At 42.9% G+C, this 22,951-nt stretch overlaps 1 protein-coding gene across 2 annotated transcripts in view; it reads right to left on the bottom strand.

Moving 5' to 3' along the window:
- The window catches only part of LOC126188028 (armadillo-like helical domain-containing protein 3), a 128,640-nt gene that overhangs the window by 57,939 nt on the left and 47,750 nt on the right, over window positions 1-22,951 (bottom strand). For both annotated transcript variants that reach the window (XM_049929449.1, XM_049929450.1), the window contains exon 9: window positions 9,019-9,237. In XM_049929449.1, coding sequence (XP_049785406.1) covers window positions 9,019-9,237 — 219 coding nt within the window. The remainder of the gene's footprint in view (window positions 1-9,018; window positions 9,238-22,951) is intronic.

Below are 22,951 nucleotides of genomic sequence, written 5' to 3'. Positions count from 1 at the left end.
TCTTGTTATTCATGACTTCTGTGAGTTCATAATTACCATTCCTGATATACACTCCTGGAAATTGAAATAAGAACACCATGAATTCATTGTCCCAGGAAGGGGAAACTTTATTGACACATTCCTGGGGTCAGATACATCACATGATCACACTGACAGAACCACAGGCACATAGACACAGGCAACAGAGCATGCACAATGTCGGCACTAGTACAGTGTATATCCACCTTTCGCAGCAATGCAGGCTGCTATTCTCCCATGGAGACGATCGTAGAGATGCTGGATGTAGTCCTGTGGAACGGCTTGCCATGCCATTTCCACCTGGCGCCTCAGTTGGACCAGCGTTCGTGCTGGACGTGCAGACCGCGTGAGACGACGCTTCATCCAGTCCCAAACATGCTCAGTGGGGGACAGATCCGGAGATCTTGCTGGCCAGGGTAGTTGACTTACACCTTCTAGAGCACGTTGGGTGGCACGGGATACATGCGGACGTGCATTGTCCTGTTGGAACAGCAAGTTCCCTTGCCGGTCTAGGAATGGTAGAACGATGGGTTCGATGACGGTTTGGATGTACCGTGCACTATTCAGTGTCCCCTCGACGATCACCAGTGGTGTACGGCCAGTGTAGGAGATCGCTCCCCACACCATGATGCCGGGTGTTGGCCCTGTGTGCCTCGGTCGTATGCAGTCCTGATTGTGGCGCTCACCTGCACGGAGCCAAACACGCATACGACCATCATTGGCACCAAGGCAGAAGCGACTCTCATCGCGGAAGACGACACGTCTCCATTCGTCCCTCCATTCACGCCTGTCGCGACACCACTGGAGGCGGGCTGCACGATGTTGGGGCGTGAGCGGAAGACGGCCTAACGGTGTGCGGGACCGTAGCCCAGCTTCATGGAGACGGTTGCGAATGGTCCTCGCCGATACCCCAGGAGCAACAGTGTCCCTAATTTGCTGGGAAGTGGCGGTGCAGTCCCCTACGGCACTGCGTAGGATCCTACGGTCTTGGCGTGCATCCGTGCGTCGCTGCGGTCCGGTCCCAGGTCGACGGGCACGTGCACCTTCCGCCGACCACTGGCAACAACATCGATGTACTGTGGAGACCTCACGCCCCACGTGTTGAGCAATTCGGCGGTACGTCCACCCGGCCTCCCGCATGCCCACTATACGCCCTCGCTCAAAGTCCGTCAACTGCACATACGGTTCACGTCCACGCTGTCGCGGCATGCTACCAGTGTTAAAGACTGCGATGGAGCTCCGTATGCCACGGCAAACTGGCTGACACTGACGGCGGCAGTGCACAAATGCTGCGCAGCTAGCACCATTCGACGGCCAACACCGCGGTTCCTGGTGTGTCCGCTGTGCCGTGCGTGTGATCATTGCTTGTATAGCCCTCTCGCAGTGTCCGGAGCAAGTATGGTGGGTCTGACACACCGGTGTCAATGTGTTCTTTTTTTTCATTTCCAGGAGTGTATTTTACATAATTACTTTGGAATTTTCTTTTATAGTTATTCACTTACTGTCATACGTTTTGAATGACAATGCAGTGTGGTGTAAGCAGTCACTTGTTCCCTTTTTAGTGTACATAACTCTGTTTTTAACATTTGTTCATAGCTATTTTTAATTACTTGTTTAGTGACGTTTTACTCTTTAGTATCAGTTCTGAACTTAATGTTCTGCCACTGCTTGTAACAATTGTGATCAAAAATCAACTATCACACTCAACAGAGGCCAAGTACTGTATTCACATGTTTATCTGCCTTCTGGAGTAGGTCTGTCTGTACAGTTTACTGTACGTAGCAAGCTATACCTGCTTGCAATACTTCTGGCAGGTGATCACTGTTTCTGGGTATGATCTTTAACATTACATATGACAACCACACCATTTACATCATGATTAGCATAACTCGGTGAGGATTTGATATAAGACTGTTATCATTGTAAGTTGCTTATTTTATTCATAATGATGCTACAGCATTAGCATAACTTCTATTTTGTTTAACTGCAGGCAATCTGAAGACATTCTATGAACAAAACTGGTTGCAGGACAATAAAAATGTAATTATACTACTGAGATGGTTTTCATTGATCATTGTAGTAATTTCCACGGGATCAAATTGGGTAGCAAATCTCCACGTTCATGAAATGTGTAAGTACATGAAAGTAACATCATTAAAGTTAGTTAGAGGTAAAATAAAATTTACAGAAATCCTATGCAGACGACAAGATGTTGAGTATATAAAGCATATAGAACAATGTATCACTGGAAATTGCTTAATTTTTTTTTCAAAGAATTCTCCAGCAGAATAAAAGGAGTGAGCCATAAGTAAATTTTTAAATTTCGATTTAAAAGAGCGTGGATCATTGCTAAGATTTTTTATAGTAGCTTATTGCAAATGGATGTGACAAAACACTGCACACCTTTCTGCACAAGAGTTGATGAGGTGCAACCCAAATGCAGATTGGATTTCCACCTAGAATTAACCAAGTAGAAGCTGTTAATTCTTGAGAGCAAGCTTATATTGCTAACAACAGATGACATTAAAACAAATATGTATTCAGAGGCCAATGTCAGAATTCCCAGCCTCCTGAACAGGGGTTGACAAAGAGGTTTGTGAACATACGCCACATACTGCTCTAACTGTCAGCAACCTTTGTCAGTGGGAAGAGTTACCTAAGAATATAATGCCCTATGTTATAAGTGAATGAAAATAAGCAAAGAAAACTAGTTTTCGTGTTGGCGTAGCACTTCTTGCATATAATGTTTTAATGATAGATATAGCAGCACTCTTTTTGTGAACAAGATCTTGAACATGGCACTTTCCATGAAAGCTTACCACCTACGGTATTTGAACATCAAGGAATTTTCATTGTTCAGACTCACTAATAATTTACACATTCTGTGTCATCAAAACATCAGTTCTGGTTAAAACTGTAAAAACTAAGTCTCATGGTGATTTAGCATCTATCTACAAGCTATGAACTTAGCTATACTCATTACTGCAAAGAATGCTTTCAAAGTAATAGGGGAACCAACTGTGACCTACTACTCTTTTCCATAATGGTCCAACTTCTACAGTATTATTTTGTGATCAACAGAATAAAATGTCTTAGTTCGATAAAAGAAGATGCCTAGTGTTCACAACTTGTTTAATCCACCCTGTGTGTCACAGAGCAAAGGAAATATAACATTTCCAGTTGCAACGCCACTTCTAAAGCCAAACTGTATGTTTCACAGCAAAGTATGTGAACTGAACTGATTACTTACCCTTAAACAGTGTTCCCAGGAGGAATGGTCAATATTCAGGGATATGACAGGAATGTTAGTAAACATGTGCTCCGAAATGTATACCTTAAGAGCTCTGAGCATTACTTCATATTTTGGAAGGAGGCAGTGTCGACCAAAACACGAAAAAAAAAGTCCAGTAAACATGGGATCTAAAATGCGTACCGTAAGAGCTAGGAGCATTTGTTCAGAAGAAGAGATGTGTTTCACTGTAGTGAAAATGAAAAAGTGCTCATAACTGTTACGGTTAACATTTTACAGTCGATGTTTACTGAACATTTCTTTCTTGTTTTGGTCCGTACTACCACCTCTCAAAATATGGAAAGCAAAAAGCTTGCCGAAGTAATTTGTTCTGTGATACTGAAGATGACAAACTGCTTATATCTCTTAAGGTATCCTTTTTGAAGCCCATGTTTAGTAAACATTTTTGCTTCAAATGATCATTCCTGTCATATCCCTGAATATTGACCATTTCTCACGGGAAATCCTGTAAATACAGCCTTTTCAGTAACTTAACAAATGTCAATGGAATAGAAATAAGTCTAAGACTACCTACAATATATCTTTCTCTCAAAATAAAAAATAATAAAAAAAAAAAAAAAAAAAAACGTGATTTCACTATGAAGTACTTTCATTGTTCAGGAAACTGCATTCCTACACGATAAAATACAAATGTGGCTGATTACTAGGCTAACATATGCAGCACAGAGCTGTAGTACTCTGCTAGATACCCGATCATATCCAGAAAGTCCATAGAGTGTGTTCTATGTGAGTGACAGAAGTGACCAACAGCGCGCAACATCTGGTCATACATCATTCCTGCTACACGCAGCAGTATCAGGCTATATGCATGGGTATCCCGTGTGCAAGCAACTAACTTCCACTGCAGGCTGGCTATAAGAACTGATCTGCTGTTCCTAAACAATGGCGCACAAACTGTAGAATGTTTTAGATCGAGAATAAGGCAACAAAATTAGCTTTACTCAAGAAAATAAGGTGAAAAAAGGCACTGTGCATGAAACTTATAAAGGGAGGCATCTTCATGGAGAATTCCATCATTTATATCATCAACTATGAAGATCACCAACTATATTCTTTGAATATATGAGGTGAGCACAGGTACATATGATATCTCATCAATGAATTAAAGATGAGTGTTTCTTATGTGACCACAAACTTTCAGCAGGCAATAAGTACAGAAGAAAGCCTGTCCATAACAAGTAAAGAAGACTAGTATCGAGGTGCCTGTGGTTTAGTGGTAATGTCTTTGGCTAGTAATCTGGATCATTATGGGTCCCAAGTGCACACCCAACTACTACTTATATTTTAGCTGACTCAGCTACAGTCCTATCACCTGTTGTGTGTACTAAGTTTTGTCTATACTCTTTCAGGATATATACGCAGACAAGGGGAAAAAATTCCTGGATCTTTCCTGGAGTTCCCATTTAAAAATACACTTTTCCCAGGGTGAACATATAATTTTTACCAGGTCAAAGTACATTTTTTCCATGTTAAGTGGCAATATACTTCCTCTTGGAGATGTAAAACTAATCAACCATTTGAATGGTAAAGGTTTTGTACACTGGCATGGACCTACCTGACAATTTAGGAAATGAAACCCAGAAAAAACAACACATTTTGGAAAGATATTTGATGCATGGAAACATTTAACACTGCACATTGTTGTATTACGAAAGTATTAATGCAAATTCGATCAACTACAACACGTTACCTATTGAAGCACTGAAATTGAGATCGCACTGCTGTGTTATAATTTTGTCAGCCAATCATAGCTTACGTCATGTGACCTCGCCAGACAATACAGTGGATATTCAGAGCATAGGATAAGTGATGTAGTCAGCCAATAGCAACTACAATGCTAACAAGGGAACCTCCCCATCACACCCCCCTCAGATTTAGTTATAAGTTGGCACAGTGGATAGGCCTTGAAAAACTGAACACAGATCAATCGAGAAAACAGGGAGAAGTTGTGTGGAACTACGAAAAAAATAAGCAAAATATACAAACTGAGTAGTCCATGCGAAAGATAGGCAACATCAAGGAGAGTGGTCCCGTGGTTAGTGTGAGCACCTGCGGAACGAGAGGTCCTTAGTTCAAGTCTTCCCTCGAGTGAAAAGTTTAGTTTTTTATTTTCAGACAATTATTATCTGTCCGTCCGTCCGATGCAAGGTAACTGCGCCTTAGTATGGGGACGCTACACCCAAACAAACATCGAAAGGTAGAAGAATCTTTTTACTCATTCGCCAAGTGTACAAGTTAGGTGGGTAGACAACATACTCCTGTCATGTGACGCACATGCCGTCACCAGTGTCGTATAGAATATATCAGACGTGTTTTCCTGTAGAGGAATCGGTTGACCTATGACCTTGCGATCAAACGTTTTCGGTTCCCATTGGAGAGGCATGTCCATTAGTCTACTAATTGCACAGTTTTGCGGTGCGGTCGCAAAACACAGACACTAAACTTATTATAGTGAACAGAGACGTCAATGAACGAATGGACATATCATAACTTTGCGAAAATAAAGAAAGTAAACTTTTCACTTGAGGGAAGACTTGAACCAAGGACCTCTCGTTCCGCAGCTGCTCAGGCTAACCACGGGACCACGGCGCTCCGGAGCTCACACTCTCCTTGAAGTTGCCTACCTTGCGCATGGACTACTCAGCTTGTATATTTTGCTTATTTTTTTCATAGTTCCACACAACTTCTTCCTGTTTTCTCGATTGATCTGTGTTCAGTTTTTCAAGGCCTATCCACTGTGCCAACTTATAACTAAATCTGAGGGGGGTGCGATGGGGAGGTTCCCTTGTAAGTAGCACCAACACACAAATAGGAAAAGTTAATGGTTTAAATTAATATACATACAGTGTAGCCACAAGAAAAGTTAACCTTCCACATATAACAATCCTGTAAAAAAATTTTTGCTGTATTTTTATTTTTTATTCCCCCCCCCCCTTCCCCCCAGTGGATGTCACTGAGCAGGATCCTAAGAGCACAGCTTAAATTGCAGCAGCTGAATATTTCTGACAGGCATGATTATAAATTTCACTGCTGTGCACCGAACTTTTCATGGGTTATCTGACTGAATACACATTCCGTTGAGCACTTTGACTTTTTCATAGAAAAGCCAATTATGTGTAAAATTGCTCAAGAATTCACCTCACTTTTTTTTTTTTTTTTTTTTTTTTTTTTTTTTTGAAGAATACGTGCACTTTCTGTCATCATAATTGCATAGTTTGTAATCTATGAAAGAACTAAAATAAATATGAAAACCTAACCTTAAAGCTTGTTCTTTTGGTGTGTGTTCCCCTTTAAGATATATCAAACACAAATGTGCTAGAAAAATTTTAAACAATGGCATAAATGGCACATGGAAGCCTTTCTGACAGTTAAAAATCACAGACCACTGTATCTTTTTATGTGCAAAATGGCTAGGCCTTGAAGAGATGAATGTTTTGACACTTCAGTTACATAGTTAGCAGCAGCAGTTGTTCATGAAATATTTCTATTTTCCCTCAAGTCACTAAATTTCATAATTACCCTGATTACTCTCAAGTAACTGAACATTTGTTTAGTTTTCCATTCTTTCTTTTTATTTATTTATTTATTTATTTATTTATTTATTTACTTGCAGAACGAGACCTCACATTGGTCAATTTGATATCCATTTGTCCATTTCACACTCTTTGTTTGGATATGAAAACTCACACAAAGCCCATTATTTAATTTACAGGAAGATTTATTTCTGTTCCATTCAAACAATTGATCAAGAAGTCTTGAGTTTTAATCATACAATAAAATATGTGCCTCTTTGTGTGTTATCATTTTGATATCTTGAACTCTTTATGAAATATGATTAGTTTTACAACCACACAATTCCCTGTGTGCAGTGACAGAACTGGATGCAACCCGACCTGACCCATCTGTCACACTTAAAATCCAAAATCTTGAGAACTAAGACAGATGTTGTTCTGCTCTTAACTTCAAACACAATTTTGATATGTTGGCTGCATTTCATATGCACAAACGTATGATCTAAAGAGAACCATACGCAAATTCTATGCAATGCATTTTTACCTCTGCAAACTCCTAAAATATTGTATGCAGTTATTTACTTAGTTACATGCAGTGTAGTTACAGTTCTTTATTGAGGGAAGATATCAGGCAGTAAGATGTGAAAGAATTAATTTTATTCACCACATATTTTTCTTAAAATATAATGAGTAGTATTCCATTGCGGCCAATGTGCCTGTTCCAGTGCTTTGCTGAGAAGAGTCATAGATGTTGCTGTCACTGTCACTGTCACTGTCACTGTCACACATGATGCACTGATAAAATTCAAACAGCTGAATTCAAACATTCCCAGTTACAGTGGACGACAAGCATTGGCACGGGTGTCACTAATCTAGGACACTTTTTGTCGACTGTAGTTGTTGTGCACAGTTGGTCACTTCTGTCAGATGCAGCCTCAGTATTCTGTGTTTAATTATTGATCCAGCCTCCCCCTTGTCACTATCATTGAGGTGTATTTAAGACAGCAGTCTTGGACAGCCATTTCTAAGAGAGTTGAATGATTCCCTCTAAAACTTAACCTTTTATTTAATTCACTAGCTAATTCAGAAACTGATTTGCTTAGCATAAAACAAATTTGACTTACATGGAGGCAAATATAAGGGCCATTCAAATGAAACCTGGTCACTAGTGTAAAGTAATAGTGAAGATTTTCTTAACTCAAAAATATAGTTATACACAGTACACATACTCAAAAATAGTCACCAAAACTGTTGCCACATTTACTCCATTGCTACACTAGCAGGTCGATTCCATCCTTGAAGAAGCTAGTATGCTGCCTTCGGATCCAGGCCTGGACCCAGTCACACACTTCATCATCAGTTGTGCATTGATGTCCACGAACAGCTCGTCTTAGAGGTCCAAATGCATGAAAGTCACACAGTGAAAAATCGAGACTGTATGGTGGAAGCTCCAGCATTTCCCATCAAAACTGCTGCAATGTTGTCTTCACCGCATTGGCCGTGTATGAAGGGGCATTATCATGCAGGAGGATAACGCCACTGGACAACGTGATTAAGTGTTTGGACTTAATGGCTTGTCTAAGGTTGTGTACAGTGGATTGATGACAATGGGCATTGATGGTGGTTCCCCGTTCCAGGAACTCGAAAAGCAGTGGGCCCTTGGCCCTTATGGTAAAAAAGGAAGGACATCATGACCTCACCAGGACTGGTGTGCACGGCCTCTGATTTCTTTGGAGGTGGTGAAGTTGCATGTTTCCTCTGCTTGCTCTGATACTTGCTTTCCGGTTCAAAATGGTGACACCATATCCTGTGACAATATGCAACAGAAAGCCGTATTCCTCCTCATGCTAATATTGTTCGGTAGTGGACGATAACTTGTGTGACCACCTTCTCTTCGGCGTGAAACCACACTAGTGCTATGCAACATCAAACAGTGCGCACAAGTCAGTCTCTCTAGCAAAAGATGGAGCTACCACATCCGAAGTTATGTAGTGTCATATTATGCGTAAGGCAAAGGTAAACACATTGACCAGGTTTCATTTGAATGAACCTCATAATTTGGCATAAACTACTTTGAATTATTTCTGTCAAATGGAGCCATGACAGGAAAATAAGTAATCTGAAATAACCATTACACTAGGCATCAGCTTCTGAAAATGTCTTTGGCAGAATACTCACCAGTACTGGAAGAACGTGACAAGGAGATTAGATGGCTGTGTTGTGATGAGATCGCCATTAGTGTTTGGATCAGCAGCAGGGGCCGTTTGATTGTAGCCCAGAGTGTTGCTGGGCGATGGTGGGGCACTTGTCTCAGTCTGGGAGTGTGCAAGTGTTGTTATGAAGTTACGGTTCAGGTGCACAGCTTCGTATAGCGCCACCAGCACTGCATTATTTGCTCTAAACACATATTGCGTACAGTAAAAATATTAAGAAGGCAACATAAACCTACAAAACAGACAGATACATTACAGTAAGTGAACATTTTCTTTCAAAGGTGACAACTACACACACAATATCACACAATAAACAGCATATACTGCATTAAACCCACTCTTACTTGATTGTTTATGTTTTATCAGAACTCATGCTGATTTATTTCTACACATATACTTTGCTCGAATTCTGTTTTCTTCCTTAGTTTTAAAAAGAAAACAAATTGCACTTACAGGGAAAAATTACTGCCAAAACAACAATGGAAAATAGGTGTGTGTGTGTGGGGGGGGGGGGGGGGGGGAGGCGTATGTGTGCCTTTGCAACACTCGTTATTCAGAAGAGTGGTTGTTGTTTCCATCCTGGAATTTACATTCTCATGAAATGTTGATACTATTGTTTCACTGTATACTTCAATATCTATGGGAGTATGACAAAAGCTCTCACTTAATAAAAGGCTAACTTCACAGAATGTTGCACAACTTTTTGACAAAGTGCATCAACTTAAACTAGAGTAATAGGGTTAAAAAAAAATGAAAATGAAAAATTATGTAAGATTTCATTCAGCAAAAATGTCATCTACGAACTTCAATCACACTGCGAACTGGCACCACAAAGTTTAGTAGAAAGACTACTCATAAAAACTATGATATACATGATCACTTTACAAGACAAAATAATAATTTACATATAACCCAAATCAACACATCTCTGTGCCAAAAAGCTACTTTCCACATGTGAGTTAAACTTTGTAACAAACTTTCTGAAAACATAAAAGCTGTTACTGAGGCCAAAACCTTTGGAAAATCTCTAAAGTCATATTTACAGCATCACTGCTTTTAATCCATTGAAAAATACTTAAATTTATGATGTATGTCATATAATACTTAGTATATAAAGTGTTTTATGGCAATCTTAAATCCGTACACTGTGCACCCATAGTTCAGCCGTGAATGCACGAAAGCCCTATAAAACTAGAGCAGATGCACCCTGACTGCTCTCCAAGATCTGTGGCTAAGGTTCTTTAATATATTCAGTGCTTTCAAGATTTTGGCTTTCAGGTCTATCAGTTGTGGCAACCACAATTTACAGTAAAAAATGAGGCCCAGAAACCTTACTGAGTCTCTAAAATGTAGGATGGTGTACCTCATCTGCAAGACAGGTAAATTAAAAATATGAGAACGATTAAAATGAACACATACGAACTCGTCTCCAGAAAACTGGAAACTTGTCTTTGCACCAACTCCTATAACCTCTCCAATGTAAGTTGCAAATGACAGCTTGCTGTTGCAATACTGGAGGAGGAACAGAAAACAGCAAAATCATCCACAAATAAGGAGCACTGTAAAGGACTCCTTACCGTAGATGCTAGACTGTTTATGGCTTTGGCAAAGTGGGTAACACTTAAAACACTGCCCTGAGGAACACAATTCTTCTGCTCAAAACGGTCTGACAGCATATCACCAACTCAGGTCCTAAAAAACCGCTGAAACGGAAAAGATCACTTGAAGATGGGGAGGTGGTGATGAATGCAGTTGTGAGAGAATGCAGTGTCTCCAAATAATATCATATGCCTTACTGACACCAAAGAATATGCCAATACAGTGATGTTTACATAGGAAACCCTCCTGAATAGCCACCTCTAGCAGTATCAGGTTGTCAACAGTGGAACGAAATCTCTAGAAACCACACTGAAAGTAGCTAAGGAGTTCCCTGGTCTTTGAGGTCTCTGATAAACAGACCAGACAAAGGTTAACCATTCCCTCTAGGGCCTTTCCTACACAGCTCATTAAGGTGATACTCCGATAACTACTAGGACATGTGCGGTCCTTTCCTGGGTTGAGGAGAAGTATCAAAAGTGTCTCTCTCCACAAGTTGGGGAATTTACCTGTCTACCATATAAGATTAAAACATTTGAGGAGTATTTCTGTTGTGACTCGCCAATTATTCAAAGTGTCGCCGCGCAATTACGCACGTCCTCTACGTGCGGCGCTGTCTGCCAGCCATGCAGCAGCTGCGCCACCTAAGCGGGCAGCCGAGCAGCGGCCGCTAGACTGAGACTCAGTGTTTAATCGAATGCCGACTTGTACACAGGTCAACTTACTCAGTGACTTATATGTGTTGTTGTGTTGTCCGAAATATGTGTTAAATTTGAAGATTTAACAACTGGCGACGAGGTAGTGGATTTTCCTTTTCACCGTTGACTCACAGGGTTCCATGGCTACTATCGAGCAGCTCTTGCAAAATCTCCTTGAACAGCAAACGCTTCTAAAGCGGCGATTCGCGATTTCGTCGCGGCGTCAAATGCGGGGCGTTTCTCGTCGTTGGCTGTACCTCCTTTTCCACCTTACGATGAGACGGTGGAAGACTGGTCTGATTATGAAAAAGTCTTCGACAGCACTTCTTGGCATTTCATGTCACGGACGAACAACCATGTAAGTCTCTGTTCCTTTCCTGGATTTCACCTCAAATGTATCGGTTGTTGTCGCAATTGGCTCCTTTGAAGGATCCTGCGTCTTTGTCCTTTGCTGAAATGTGCTCCCTTCTGTCTGTCTATTTTCAAAAGCAAACGCATGTGGTAGCCTCTCGTGTTGCCTTTTATCGTTGTCAAAAACAACCAAATCAGTCCTATTGCGCTTGGGCTGCTGAACTTCACGGCCTCAGTTGAAAGTGTCAATTTGTTACTGATGTTCACAAAAAATCCTATGCCGATTCCATGGTACGGGATGCTATTATCCGGTCGGCGCCCGACAAACAAGTTCGGCAACGTGCCCTTCAGTTGGCGAATCCAACTCTAGATGAAGTTCTCTCCATTGCGCAGTCTTTTGAAATTTCTCACGCCGCTGGGGCGCAAATAGAAGCGTGGGGTGACGTCGGGGAAATACAACCTCTGTGTGCTGTTGACGACGCGTGCGGCACGTCCCCGCCGGCCGACGTGGCTGCAGTACGCTCCCACGCGCAGCCTCGGCCTAGCCGTAAACAACCCACTAAGAAACTGCAGCAAAATCCCCGGCAACTTCCTTCATGTCCGCGGTGTTTTATGAAACATTCACGTGAGGATTGTCCCCAACGTTGGGCTGTGTGTCACAATTGCAAAAAGAAAGGTCATGTGTCTTCCGATTGTAAATCCGACCGCAAACATGATGTTCATGAACGATACGCTGATTCTGTGTTGTCTGCCAATTGCACTTCTTCCCTTTCAGGGAAGTTATTCCTCACTGTCCAAATCCTTGGTCGAGATGTTCGCATGCAAGTGGATACCGGTTCTGCTGCCACTATAATTAATTCTCAGACGTATCTTCAGCTGGGTTCTCCACTCCTGTCCCCTGTCACTCGGCAATTACGGACATACAATAAACAGAAGATTTCTCTCTTGGGACAGTTTAATGCTGAGGTATCTTACAAATCCGTCGTTTGCGCTGTTCCCATATTTGTGGTCGACCAGAGCAACGCAGAAAATCTTTTTGGTTTCAATGCCTTTCGCGTTTTTGGGTTCTCCATAGATGACTCTGTCAATATTGTCTCTGACGCTATTCCTTATGCTCAACTGGATTCCTTGTCGACGACATTTTCGTCTCTTTTTTTCTCCTGGGCTAGGCCGTGCAACCGACTTTGAAGCTCATATCACGCTCAAAGCCACTGCTCGGCCTAAGTTTTTTCGGGCTCGGCCCATTCCTGTGGCCCTTCGTGATCGGGTAAAACGGGAGTTGGATCGTCTCACTGCTTCAGGGGTCTTGCTTCCTGTCACTTCCAGTGAGTGGTCCTCTCCTGTCGTAGTTGCTAAGCCCAATGGTGATATTCATCTCTGTGGTGATTTAAAACCCACTGTAAATGCCCAATGCCTCATCGACACTTACCCTATGCCCCGTCCTGAAGAACTGTTCACTAAACTCGCTGGAGGACAGTATTTTTCTAAAATTGACCTGTCGGAAGCTTATCGTCAACTTCCTCTCGACGCTGCTTCCCGGCAGTTTCTGGTCCTTAACACGCCTTTCGGTCTCTATCAATACCAACGCTTGCCATTCGGGGTGGCTAGCGCCCCTGCTCTCTTTCAGCGATTCTTGGAACAATTATTGCTCCCTGTCCCGAGGTGTATCAATTACATGGACGACTTTGTTGTCACTGGCTCCACCACTGAAGAACATCTTCAAAATCTCCGCACACTTTTTAATGTCTTACAGACTGCCGGTCTTAAGTGTAATCTTCAGAAATCACAATTTTTTTAGGCATCTATCATGTACTTGGGGTTTAAACTCTCTCGGGATGGTATTCGTCCGCTTCGACACACTGTTGCTGCGATCGATGCCCTTCCTCGTCCTACATCTGTTAAGGAACTGCAGGCCTTCTTGGGGAAAATAGCATACTATCACAAGTTTTTACAGTCAGCGGCATCGGTGGCTCAGCGGTTGCATCGTCTGTTGCATAAAAACGTGCCTTTTCACTGGTCTGCATCTTGTGACGCGGCTTTCCGGAAATTAAAGACTATGCTGAAACAGGCCCCGTGCTTGGCTACTTATCGACCTGGCCAACATCTTATTCTTGCCACAGACGCCTCTCAATACGGGGTCGATGCAGTCCTTGCGCACCGTTTTTCTGACAGTTCGGAACAACCCATCGCTTATGCCTCCAAAACGCTCACGGATGCCCAACAAAAGTATTCTCAAATTGAGAAAGAAGCTTTGGCCATCATTTATGCTCTTCATAAGTTTGGTGTTTTTCTCTATGGCTCAAAATTTCATCTTGTTACGGATCACAAACCACTTGTTTCCTTGTTTCATCCATCAACGTCACTTCCCGACAAGGCTGCACACCGCCTCCAGTGTTGGGCTCTTTACTTGTCCCGTTCCAATTATGAGATTCATTTCCGGCTAACGGCTCAACATGCGAATGCTGATGCTTTGTCTCGCCTTCCCATGGCTCCTGATCAGGCATTCGATAGGGACGAACTTTTGTGTTTCCACCTGGATGTTGCTGAGCAGCGGGTTGTGGACGGGTTCCCCATCATGGGGACAGGCTGGCGGCTGCTACGGGTTCTGACCCTACCCTCTCCCGGGTTTTACGCTGTATTCAGAAGGGTTGGCCAGATCGCCCGTCCGCCAAGACTTCTGATCCGTTGCGGAACTACTACGCTTTGCGCTACCGCCTCATGGCTAGGGATGGTGTTATCCTCCTCTCCACCGACAATGCTTCGCCGCGTGTTGTGGTACCTGCGTCTTTGCGTGCTTCGGTCTTGCGCCTCCTTCACCAGGGGCACTGGGGTGTGTCTCGCACAAAATCTCTGGCGCGCCGTCATGTGTACTGGCCTGGCATCGACTCTGAAATCGCACACATGGTCGCTGCCTGCGGCCCTTGTGCATCACAGGCTGCTGCCCCGAAGTCATCTTTGTCACCCTGGCCTTCGCCTGAGAAGCCCTGGGAGCACATTCATGCTGACTTTGCGGGACCCTTTTTAGGTACTTATTGGCTCCTCGTAATTGACGCCTATTCTAACTTTCCTTTCATTGTCCGTTGCACGTCACCTACCACCGCGGCAACCACCAGTGCTCTCGCCCGCATTTTTTCTTTGGAAGGCCTCCCCTCTACTCTTGTTACTGATAATGGTCCGCAATTTGCCTCTTCCAACTTTGCAGATTTTTGTGCTCGGCACGGCGTTACGCTTGTCATGGCCCCGCCGTTCCATCCACAATCCAACGGTGAGGCTGAACGACTGGTCCGCACATTTAAGGCTCAGATCCAGAAACTTCTGACTTCTTCTGCTGCTGATGATGCGCTTCTCCAGTTCCTGGCGTCTTACCGTTTCACCCCCATGGGCGATCACAGCCCGGCTGAGCTCTTACATGGCCGACAGCCCCGCACGCTACTTCGACCTCGTCTGGGTACGGGGATATGGCAGGCAGCCAAAATGGAGCCCGGGCCGCATCTTACGACACCGTCGCAGACGCCTGTATGAAATCCAGACGGACACGGGTCATTCGGACCAGCTTCGGCCTCGGGTGCCAGCAACGCCTGTTCTGAATGCCGCCACACCACCTTTGGCTCTACCTGATGCTCGGGATCTTGGCATCTCTCAATACTCACAACGCAGCCCTCTTACCGTCATCGCGATGCCAGCACCAGAACGGACGCCACCAGGAGATGTGCCCATGCAGGAACCGGAGGACCATCCACTGTCAGAGTACATCTACTCGCCTCCTCCTCCAACGGACGCTGACACATCGCCCATGTCTCCTGACGTATCAACTGGACTTGCCGCAACGGGCAGATTGGTGCATGGGGCCCCAGCAGATTCGACCCCTACGTCTCCTGTCATCTCGACCCGTTATCATCGGGGACACTTCCGTCCGTACGGGAAGCCTCCTCCTCGAGACTTTACGGCGAGTCAAACAACGCCTATGGACGTTAGCCATCTCCAGGACACCTCCATCAAGACCAGTGCAACAATTTCAAAGGGGGGAAAAGTGTTGTGACTCGCCAATTATTCAACGTGCCGCCGCGCAATTACGCACGTCCTCTACGTGCGGCGCTGTCTGCCAGCCATGCAGCAGCTGCGCCACCTAAGCGGCCAGCCGAGCAGCGGCCGGTAGACTGAGACTCAGTGTTTAATCGAATGCCGACTTGTACACAGGTCAACTTACTCAGTGACTTATGTGTGTTGTTGTGTTGTCCAAAATATGTGTTAAATTTGAAGATTTAACAATTTCATTTGATGCTGCTGGCAAATGTCAAAGCATGCAGTACCAGATTTGGTCATGGGTGGGTGCGGTATCATGAGTCTCAGGCAGAGCCGATTCCAGCTCCGACAAGGAGAAAGGGTAGTTGTAAGCCTCAGAATTGTTGGATCTGAAGCCCAATCTCCCCCCCCCCCTACAGTCACACAGTAGTGACAAAACATTGGAGCCTGGCATTGGCAGCAGTTTGTGCAAAACTCTCTGCCAGCATCAGTGTCTCAGATGCTGTTTGGAGTAGAGATGGGGGATCCGCTCTTGAACTAATTCATAGAGTTCAATCTTTCAAAGGAGTGAACAATCAGTGATTCAGAAAAAAAGAACGGTAGCTCCAAACGTTTCCCACGGCAGAGAGAGAGAGAGAGAGAGAGAGAGAGAGAGAGAGAGAGAGAGACGGAGCATATCAGCAGCGCCTCTGCTGGTCACAGCACAGTGCACGCCATACAGCCAGCGCCGGCCTCTGCCCTGCTTCTACCTTGGCTGCCTGCATTGTGCAGTGCCCCATTGGATTTTGTGTTTCACATATGCCGCACTCTGTCGGCGATCGTTTCAGTCGCACGTCCTGCCCTCTGGGCAGTTGATGCGAGCAACAGGACAGAGAGCCACCTAGCGGATAACATAGGAACTACTTGCAAAAACCCGCTCGCAAGGGAACGAACTATTTGTCTCGGAGCGGGTGAGTTCACCGCTACCCCCTCCCTCGGAACTCGCCCGCTCAACGCTCGCCCCACCGTCTCGACTCTAGCCAGAGCGTCGAGCAAAGCGACTCAGGTGTCACTGTGGTCTCTGCGGTCTCAGCTCACGCAGTAATATAGCTCGCGGCTCGACCTGCTCGACTCAGCGCCTCTGCATCGGAGTTCGTCCCCACTGGATATTGTTCTTCGTAGTAATGCCGCTATGTATATTACATTATTATGTTATGTATACATCAATTGTTTTTATTTTATTTTTATTTGTTTAAACTGATTAGATTAGGTTCCTGATGACTCCTCTTACTATAGGATTTTTATTATAGACACTCGAATTTACGCTTTAATTACGAGCGAACTGATAAACGTATCGCAAAATGTGATACACCAATATTTTCCTTGTTTTATTCTGCGTAAGGCTATATGCAGCACTTTCGTTTTACAGTCAAATTTATATTTTTTTTTCTTATTCTGGTACGGATTTTGCGATTTTAGGCGTCTTCGAAAGGAAACGTTCACTTTAAAAATATATAGCTTGCGATGTATTTGTATGAGGTAAATGAAATTATAATACGTTATAGCCAAATATATTGTTAATGTAAATCTCAAGTTACAACATTTTCCGATCACCCAAAAAACCACGATAGTGCAAAATAAATCAATAATCAAAAACTTTGTCATATCGTGGAAATTTCAATAAACAATACAAAATTCTTACTCATTATCTGTGTTACTTCAAAATAGGATCAAATAAGATCAAAATACAGGTATAGTACTGGAATAAACCAAGTTTAAAGGGCAATGTGCCTTCCATTTATTTTATATTGTAAATGAATGGTGAGTCATGAAAAAGAGCTAATTCATTTCAGGGAGTGAACAGTTCTGATCCAATCTCTGAAAAGAACAGTTTTGCCCATCTCTAGTTTGGAGACGTCTCTGTTTCAGCATTGCTCCTATTGGTAAACGCTTGCTTTTATCAGAAATCCTGCTGATGGGTTCCCATACTTTCGCAGAACAAGTGGAGCAGTTGACAAAATCCAGGAACACTTGCCATGCCCTTTTCTTGCTCTCCTTAATTATGCGTTGAGCCTTGGCTCTTGGGTCAATCCAAATGAAGTGGTCCAATAAGAATAAAGTTGGTTGCTTGACCATTTTTAAATATTTTATGTGTGTTTACCCTATAATTGAGAAGTACAAAACAGTTTACAGGTCCCCCCCCCCCCCCCCCCCCCCTGAATGGCGACTTTTTTGTTTGTAAGTGCGTGACGATGTTTCATTTTAGAGACGTTAGCAAAAATATGAATATCTCTGCACTGGGTTAAATTACAACATTGTCTATTACACAAAATACCCTAAATTAAAAAATAACCATTCAAAATGAACTCCAAAGTTTAGTATCCAAATTTTCAAAAATCCGCTTTTTAGGCACATAAATAACAAACCAGGAGTGATTTGTGATAGTCTATTTTTTCCTATAGTTAGATGTCATACACTACTAGCCTCATATAGAGTAAGAACACTTACAAATGTTTCCTTAATTTTTCATGAATTTTTGAAATTTGAAAATTTTCATTTTTTTGTAAAGTTTGGGGTTAGTTATCTCAGGTGGTACTGAATATAAAATATGATTTTTGCACAGTTTGTACACTTATATGATAGTAACATACTGTAAATATTTCAACATTGATATCTGACTGTGAACAAAGATATGGATTTTTGAAAATGAGGAGATAATTCACATTACTCTTCAACTGATCTTATGGCTGTTGCCTATTCATGTGTGATATTGGTGGGATATAATCAATTATTATTGAAGTAAGGTACTGAACTATATACAAAAAGTGGAAACATCACTGAAATTAACATTTATATTATTTTGACATACATGAAACAAATATTTTCAATTAACATCCTTCAAGATGTAACTGTTCCTAAACCTGGCCGTGAATGTTAAAAACTCTTATTCTTCAGACAGTTTCTGTGATATAGAGTAAGACCTCCCAGTTGCTGTGCTAAGTTCAAGCACTGAAAGGTTCCTTAAAACATTTTTCATTGGTATACAAAATTTGTCACTAGTAAATTTCTTGAATGATGTTCTTGGGCCAGCAGGGTGGTAAAAATGCACAAATACATCATTGTTATCCAAACTTATTCTTTCCATCTCTGCAAGCCACCACTGTCCATCATACACACATGCCACTAGCCACCACTGTCCATCATACACACGTGCCACTATGTCATTCAATGTTATAGACAGAGATGTAATTTTACTGACACAATGATCCTCGTAAATTTCAGTTTCTGATGTTACATAGCACTGAACTAAGTTTTCTGCAATGCCAAGGAATTTGTGGAAATGTCTTGTTCCTTTTATTGCTATACAATTTTCAAATTTGGTTTGAAGTGTTGTTTTCATATGCAGAACCACTTCTTTCTTGATCAGAAAATAGGTAATGCCTTTAATATTATCCTTGCTAAAGACGTACACGTACTGTACTGTGAGAATTTGGTCTGTGGTTGGTCTTTGTAGGCTGGCTTTACTTACTTCACATTTTGTTGTACCTCCTACTCCATCACATGCATTTTACCATGGGAAGATGCAAAAAAGTGCCATTCAGCCTCTAACCCAAAGTCTACTTTGTGGTTGCACAGACTTGAAAAATTCTTTTTGTTCTTATACTGACTACCGCTTCCATCTGAAAAGTATATCAGCTTCTCAACCTTGGGAAAATTTTCTTATATGTAATTTATTACATATACAGCCACAGTGCTGTGCTCCAAGTAGTTGATTAGAATGCAAACTGAAGAACTGCAAACTTCATCTTTCTCATTTTTAAAGTAGGGAATAAATGGATGCACCGTTGCCTGGTCATTGACCCAGTGGTACCCTTGTATTGCATCCTGAATCACAAATGTAAAATTTTCTGCAAAATCATCTAGCACTACGCATTCAGTTTCATGAAGTTGTGTTTTTTTGTCCTTCAAAAACTCATTCTGGATTTTAGAAACATAGTGATGACTTTTGAGCGTATATTTGTGTAATAGACAATGTTTTAGAGGACACTTTTCTGAAAACAATCATGTCAGTTGCAATGTTGTAACTTAACCTAGTGCAGAGATATTCAAATTTTTGATAATGTCTCCAGACTGAAAAATTGGTGCACGCCTACAAGTAGAATGGCCGCCATCCAGTAAAGGTGCAAGATAAATTATTTTTAAAAACTGTTTTGAACTTCTCAAATATAGGGCAATCACATATAAAAAATTAAAATATTTAAAAATGGTCAAGCAACCATCACTGGACCACTTCATATGGATTGACCCTCTTGCGACTTGAAAGGCTATGAGGCTGTCTGCTGTAGGGTGGCATTTAAATTGGCGAAGAGCCGCATTCCTGTCCTGGATCACTGAATGGCACTCTTCTGTCTGCCAGGACCTGAGGACATTGGGACGAATAAGTCAGGGGCATGGTGGATCACTTGCATGATATGGTCCACCCATTCCTAGATGCTGTTATGATGTTCAAACACAGCCAGCTGGCTGAATGGCATCCAGTTAGCCCTGCTGACCATCCATGTTGGTGGCTTCTCTTGAGGTAGTGCTCCATCTAGTAGGTGAATGTACATTTGGAAGTGGTCACTGGAATGAAGGCCACCAAGAACTTCCAACTGAACAGAATCTGAGGGGGCTGGAGAACAGAAAGAGAGGTGGATGGCTGACAATGGCCCATCAGCAGTGCAGAAATGATTGTGAGTTACTGTGTTGAGGAAGTACAGCTCATCAGACATGTCAGGGGCACTCCAAAATTTGATGCCGAGCCCAAGTAGGGGTCGAGCCCCACAAGAGATGATGGACATTGAAGGCTCCCAGTAGGAGAAATGGTTGCGGGGAGTTATTCCACAAGATATACAAGAGCTTCAGAGTCTGGCGGAGATAGATACAGTGAGCAAACAGTGATCTTCAACACTCATGAATTTCGACAGCAACAGCTTGCAGGGGCTCTGTCCCAGTCAGGTCATCCTTTCGATGAAGGGTATTAGCCCTGTAGGACAGGGGTGTCAGTGGCTTTAAAATGTGTTACTTGTAAACACAGGCACAGGGGATGTTCCTGCACTAGCAGTTTCAGTTCTCCCACATGTGTCCTGAACCCATTAATGTTCCACTGTAATATGGGTGCCACCTATTACAGGCGTTGCACTTTCACTCTGTCTTTCCGCTAGGGGAGTCCACAATGGGTGGGGGCTCAGTCTTGTGGCGAGATGATTTCCTCAGTTCCAACATCAAGCTCCATTAGTTCTACTAAAGAGTTAAAAAAGACATCAGCTACACTGACTGGCATGAAAAATGCAACACTCAATAAATGATGTGTGATTGTCTATTTAATCAAAGTGAAGCACTTCAACCTTTTTTTAGATGGAGTACGTTACTGGCACTGCTTTGCAAACAAACTATGAAGTGTTGATTGTTTATTGCACTAGCCTTAATTGTTTCCTGCACAACCTGGAAAACACATCACTGAATGTAAGCGAATAATGTTTTCCCACTCTTGTGACACTTATTTTTGTACCCTGAATTGTCCCTCTTTCAATCAGACGTGTTTGTAGGATCTTTCTGTGATTGTCGTAATCAGCTTTCTAGAGTAAACATGCCGTTAAGCCCTGAACAAGATGCAAAAGCTGTCGCTTTGGTGGAAGATGGCCACAACATGCATTGTGTTGCAGAAGTGTTGAGAACTACACTTTCCACAATTTTTGGAACTGTACGAAGGCACCGGGAAACTGGAGGTTTTGCAAGGACCAGGTATGGGCCCGGGAAGAGCAACATCAGAGAGGGATGACCGCTTCTTACAATTCAAGTTCTCTGCAACCACCACGTCACTCCTACTGAAGCACAAAATTGACTCCACCAGGTTCAAGGGGTCAATGTTAATGATATAACTTTTTGAAGAAGACTGGAAGAAACCAATCTTCAGTCCAGAAGACCTGCTAAAGGTCCGGAACTCACTATAGACCATTGCATAGCTCAACAACATTTCACAAGGGAACATCTTGGCTGGACAGTACAACAATGGGCTCAAGTGATGTTCACCGATGAGTTGTAATTTGGCCTCCAATCACATGGAAGAAAGAGGGTCCTGGGAAGGCCAGGAGAAAGGTACTCCCTTTGCACATTCTCATCCAGGTCGCCTTTTCATGTTGGTTCTGTGATGGTGTGTGCAGGAATCAATCCAGTTGCAAGGATGGATCTAGTCTTTGTGGAGCACAGGAGCATTGTGGCACACTGGTATGTGGAGGAAATCCTCTTGCAGCATGTGGTTCCTTTTGCTCCATTTACAGGTGATGATTTTACACTAATGCACAACGATGCATGCCCACATGTTGCAAGATTTGTGCAAGGGTTCTAGGATGAGCAGGGATTCATGCTATGGGTTGGCCTACTAGAAACCCTGATCTGAATCCTACTGAGCACATTTGGGATTGACTGCCTGGGGAGAAAAGCCAGTCAGCACCATCCAGAGACCCTACAGGACATACGGAACGCCCTACTGGAAGAATGGGATATGATTCATCCACAGGACATTACCACATTAATCAGGAACATGCCTGAAAGGTAGAATGCCGCCATTGGTGCAAGAGATGGCAATACACACTTCTGAAGATGCGAACAGAGGTCTCTTCAATCATCTCCGAGGTCTGTGAAGTAAATTGTGAAGTGTATAGCATCAAAACAGACACGCGTTACCTTTATGAGCTTACTCAAAATTTCCTTGAAGTGTGCATCTCTGGCTTAAATTGTTAAATTTTGTTTATAATTGTCTTTATTTTTTCATTGCAGGACCCCAATATTCCATCATAAGATAGTGGATTAGTGTCATAAAAGTGACACAAATTTAAAATAAATTTCAGTTTTTGTAAGAAATCGAAGCCTTTTTCGTGCCGGTCAGTGTAGTATGATGTCGACGTCATTGGTGATGCTTGGCCTTTGATTTTTTGTCCTGGGTAGGCTTTGGAATCACAACCACAGCAGTGGTAGAGGCAGTGCTGCACAGTGGACCTGACTGAACCTTAGTGGGACCAGGGAGCGCCACAATGTTAGCGATCACAGACTTTTCCAATTTTTTGGGAGGAAGTGTAAGCTGTGAAGTAACTGCAGCAGCAGAAGAACAATGGCAAACGCAGGTACTAGTGCTGACACTAGCTACCTCAGTTTGTGTAGCAGCATCGCTTTTCTGTACTGGTTGTTTAGCAACTGAAGCAAAGGAGGTAG

This window comes from Schistocerca cancellata, chromosome 5 (genome assembly GCF_023864275.1).
Source record: "Schistocerca cancellata isolate TAMUIC-IGC-003103 chromosome 5, iqSchCanc2.1, whole genome shotgun sequence".
NCBI classification, from domain to species: Eukaryota; Metazoa; Arthropoda; class Insecta; order Orthoptera; family Acrididae; genus Schistocerca; species Schistocerca cancellata.
Note: the sequence above shows the minus strand (reverse complement) of the source record. Positions and strands in the feature narration are given on the sequence as shown.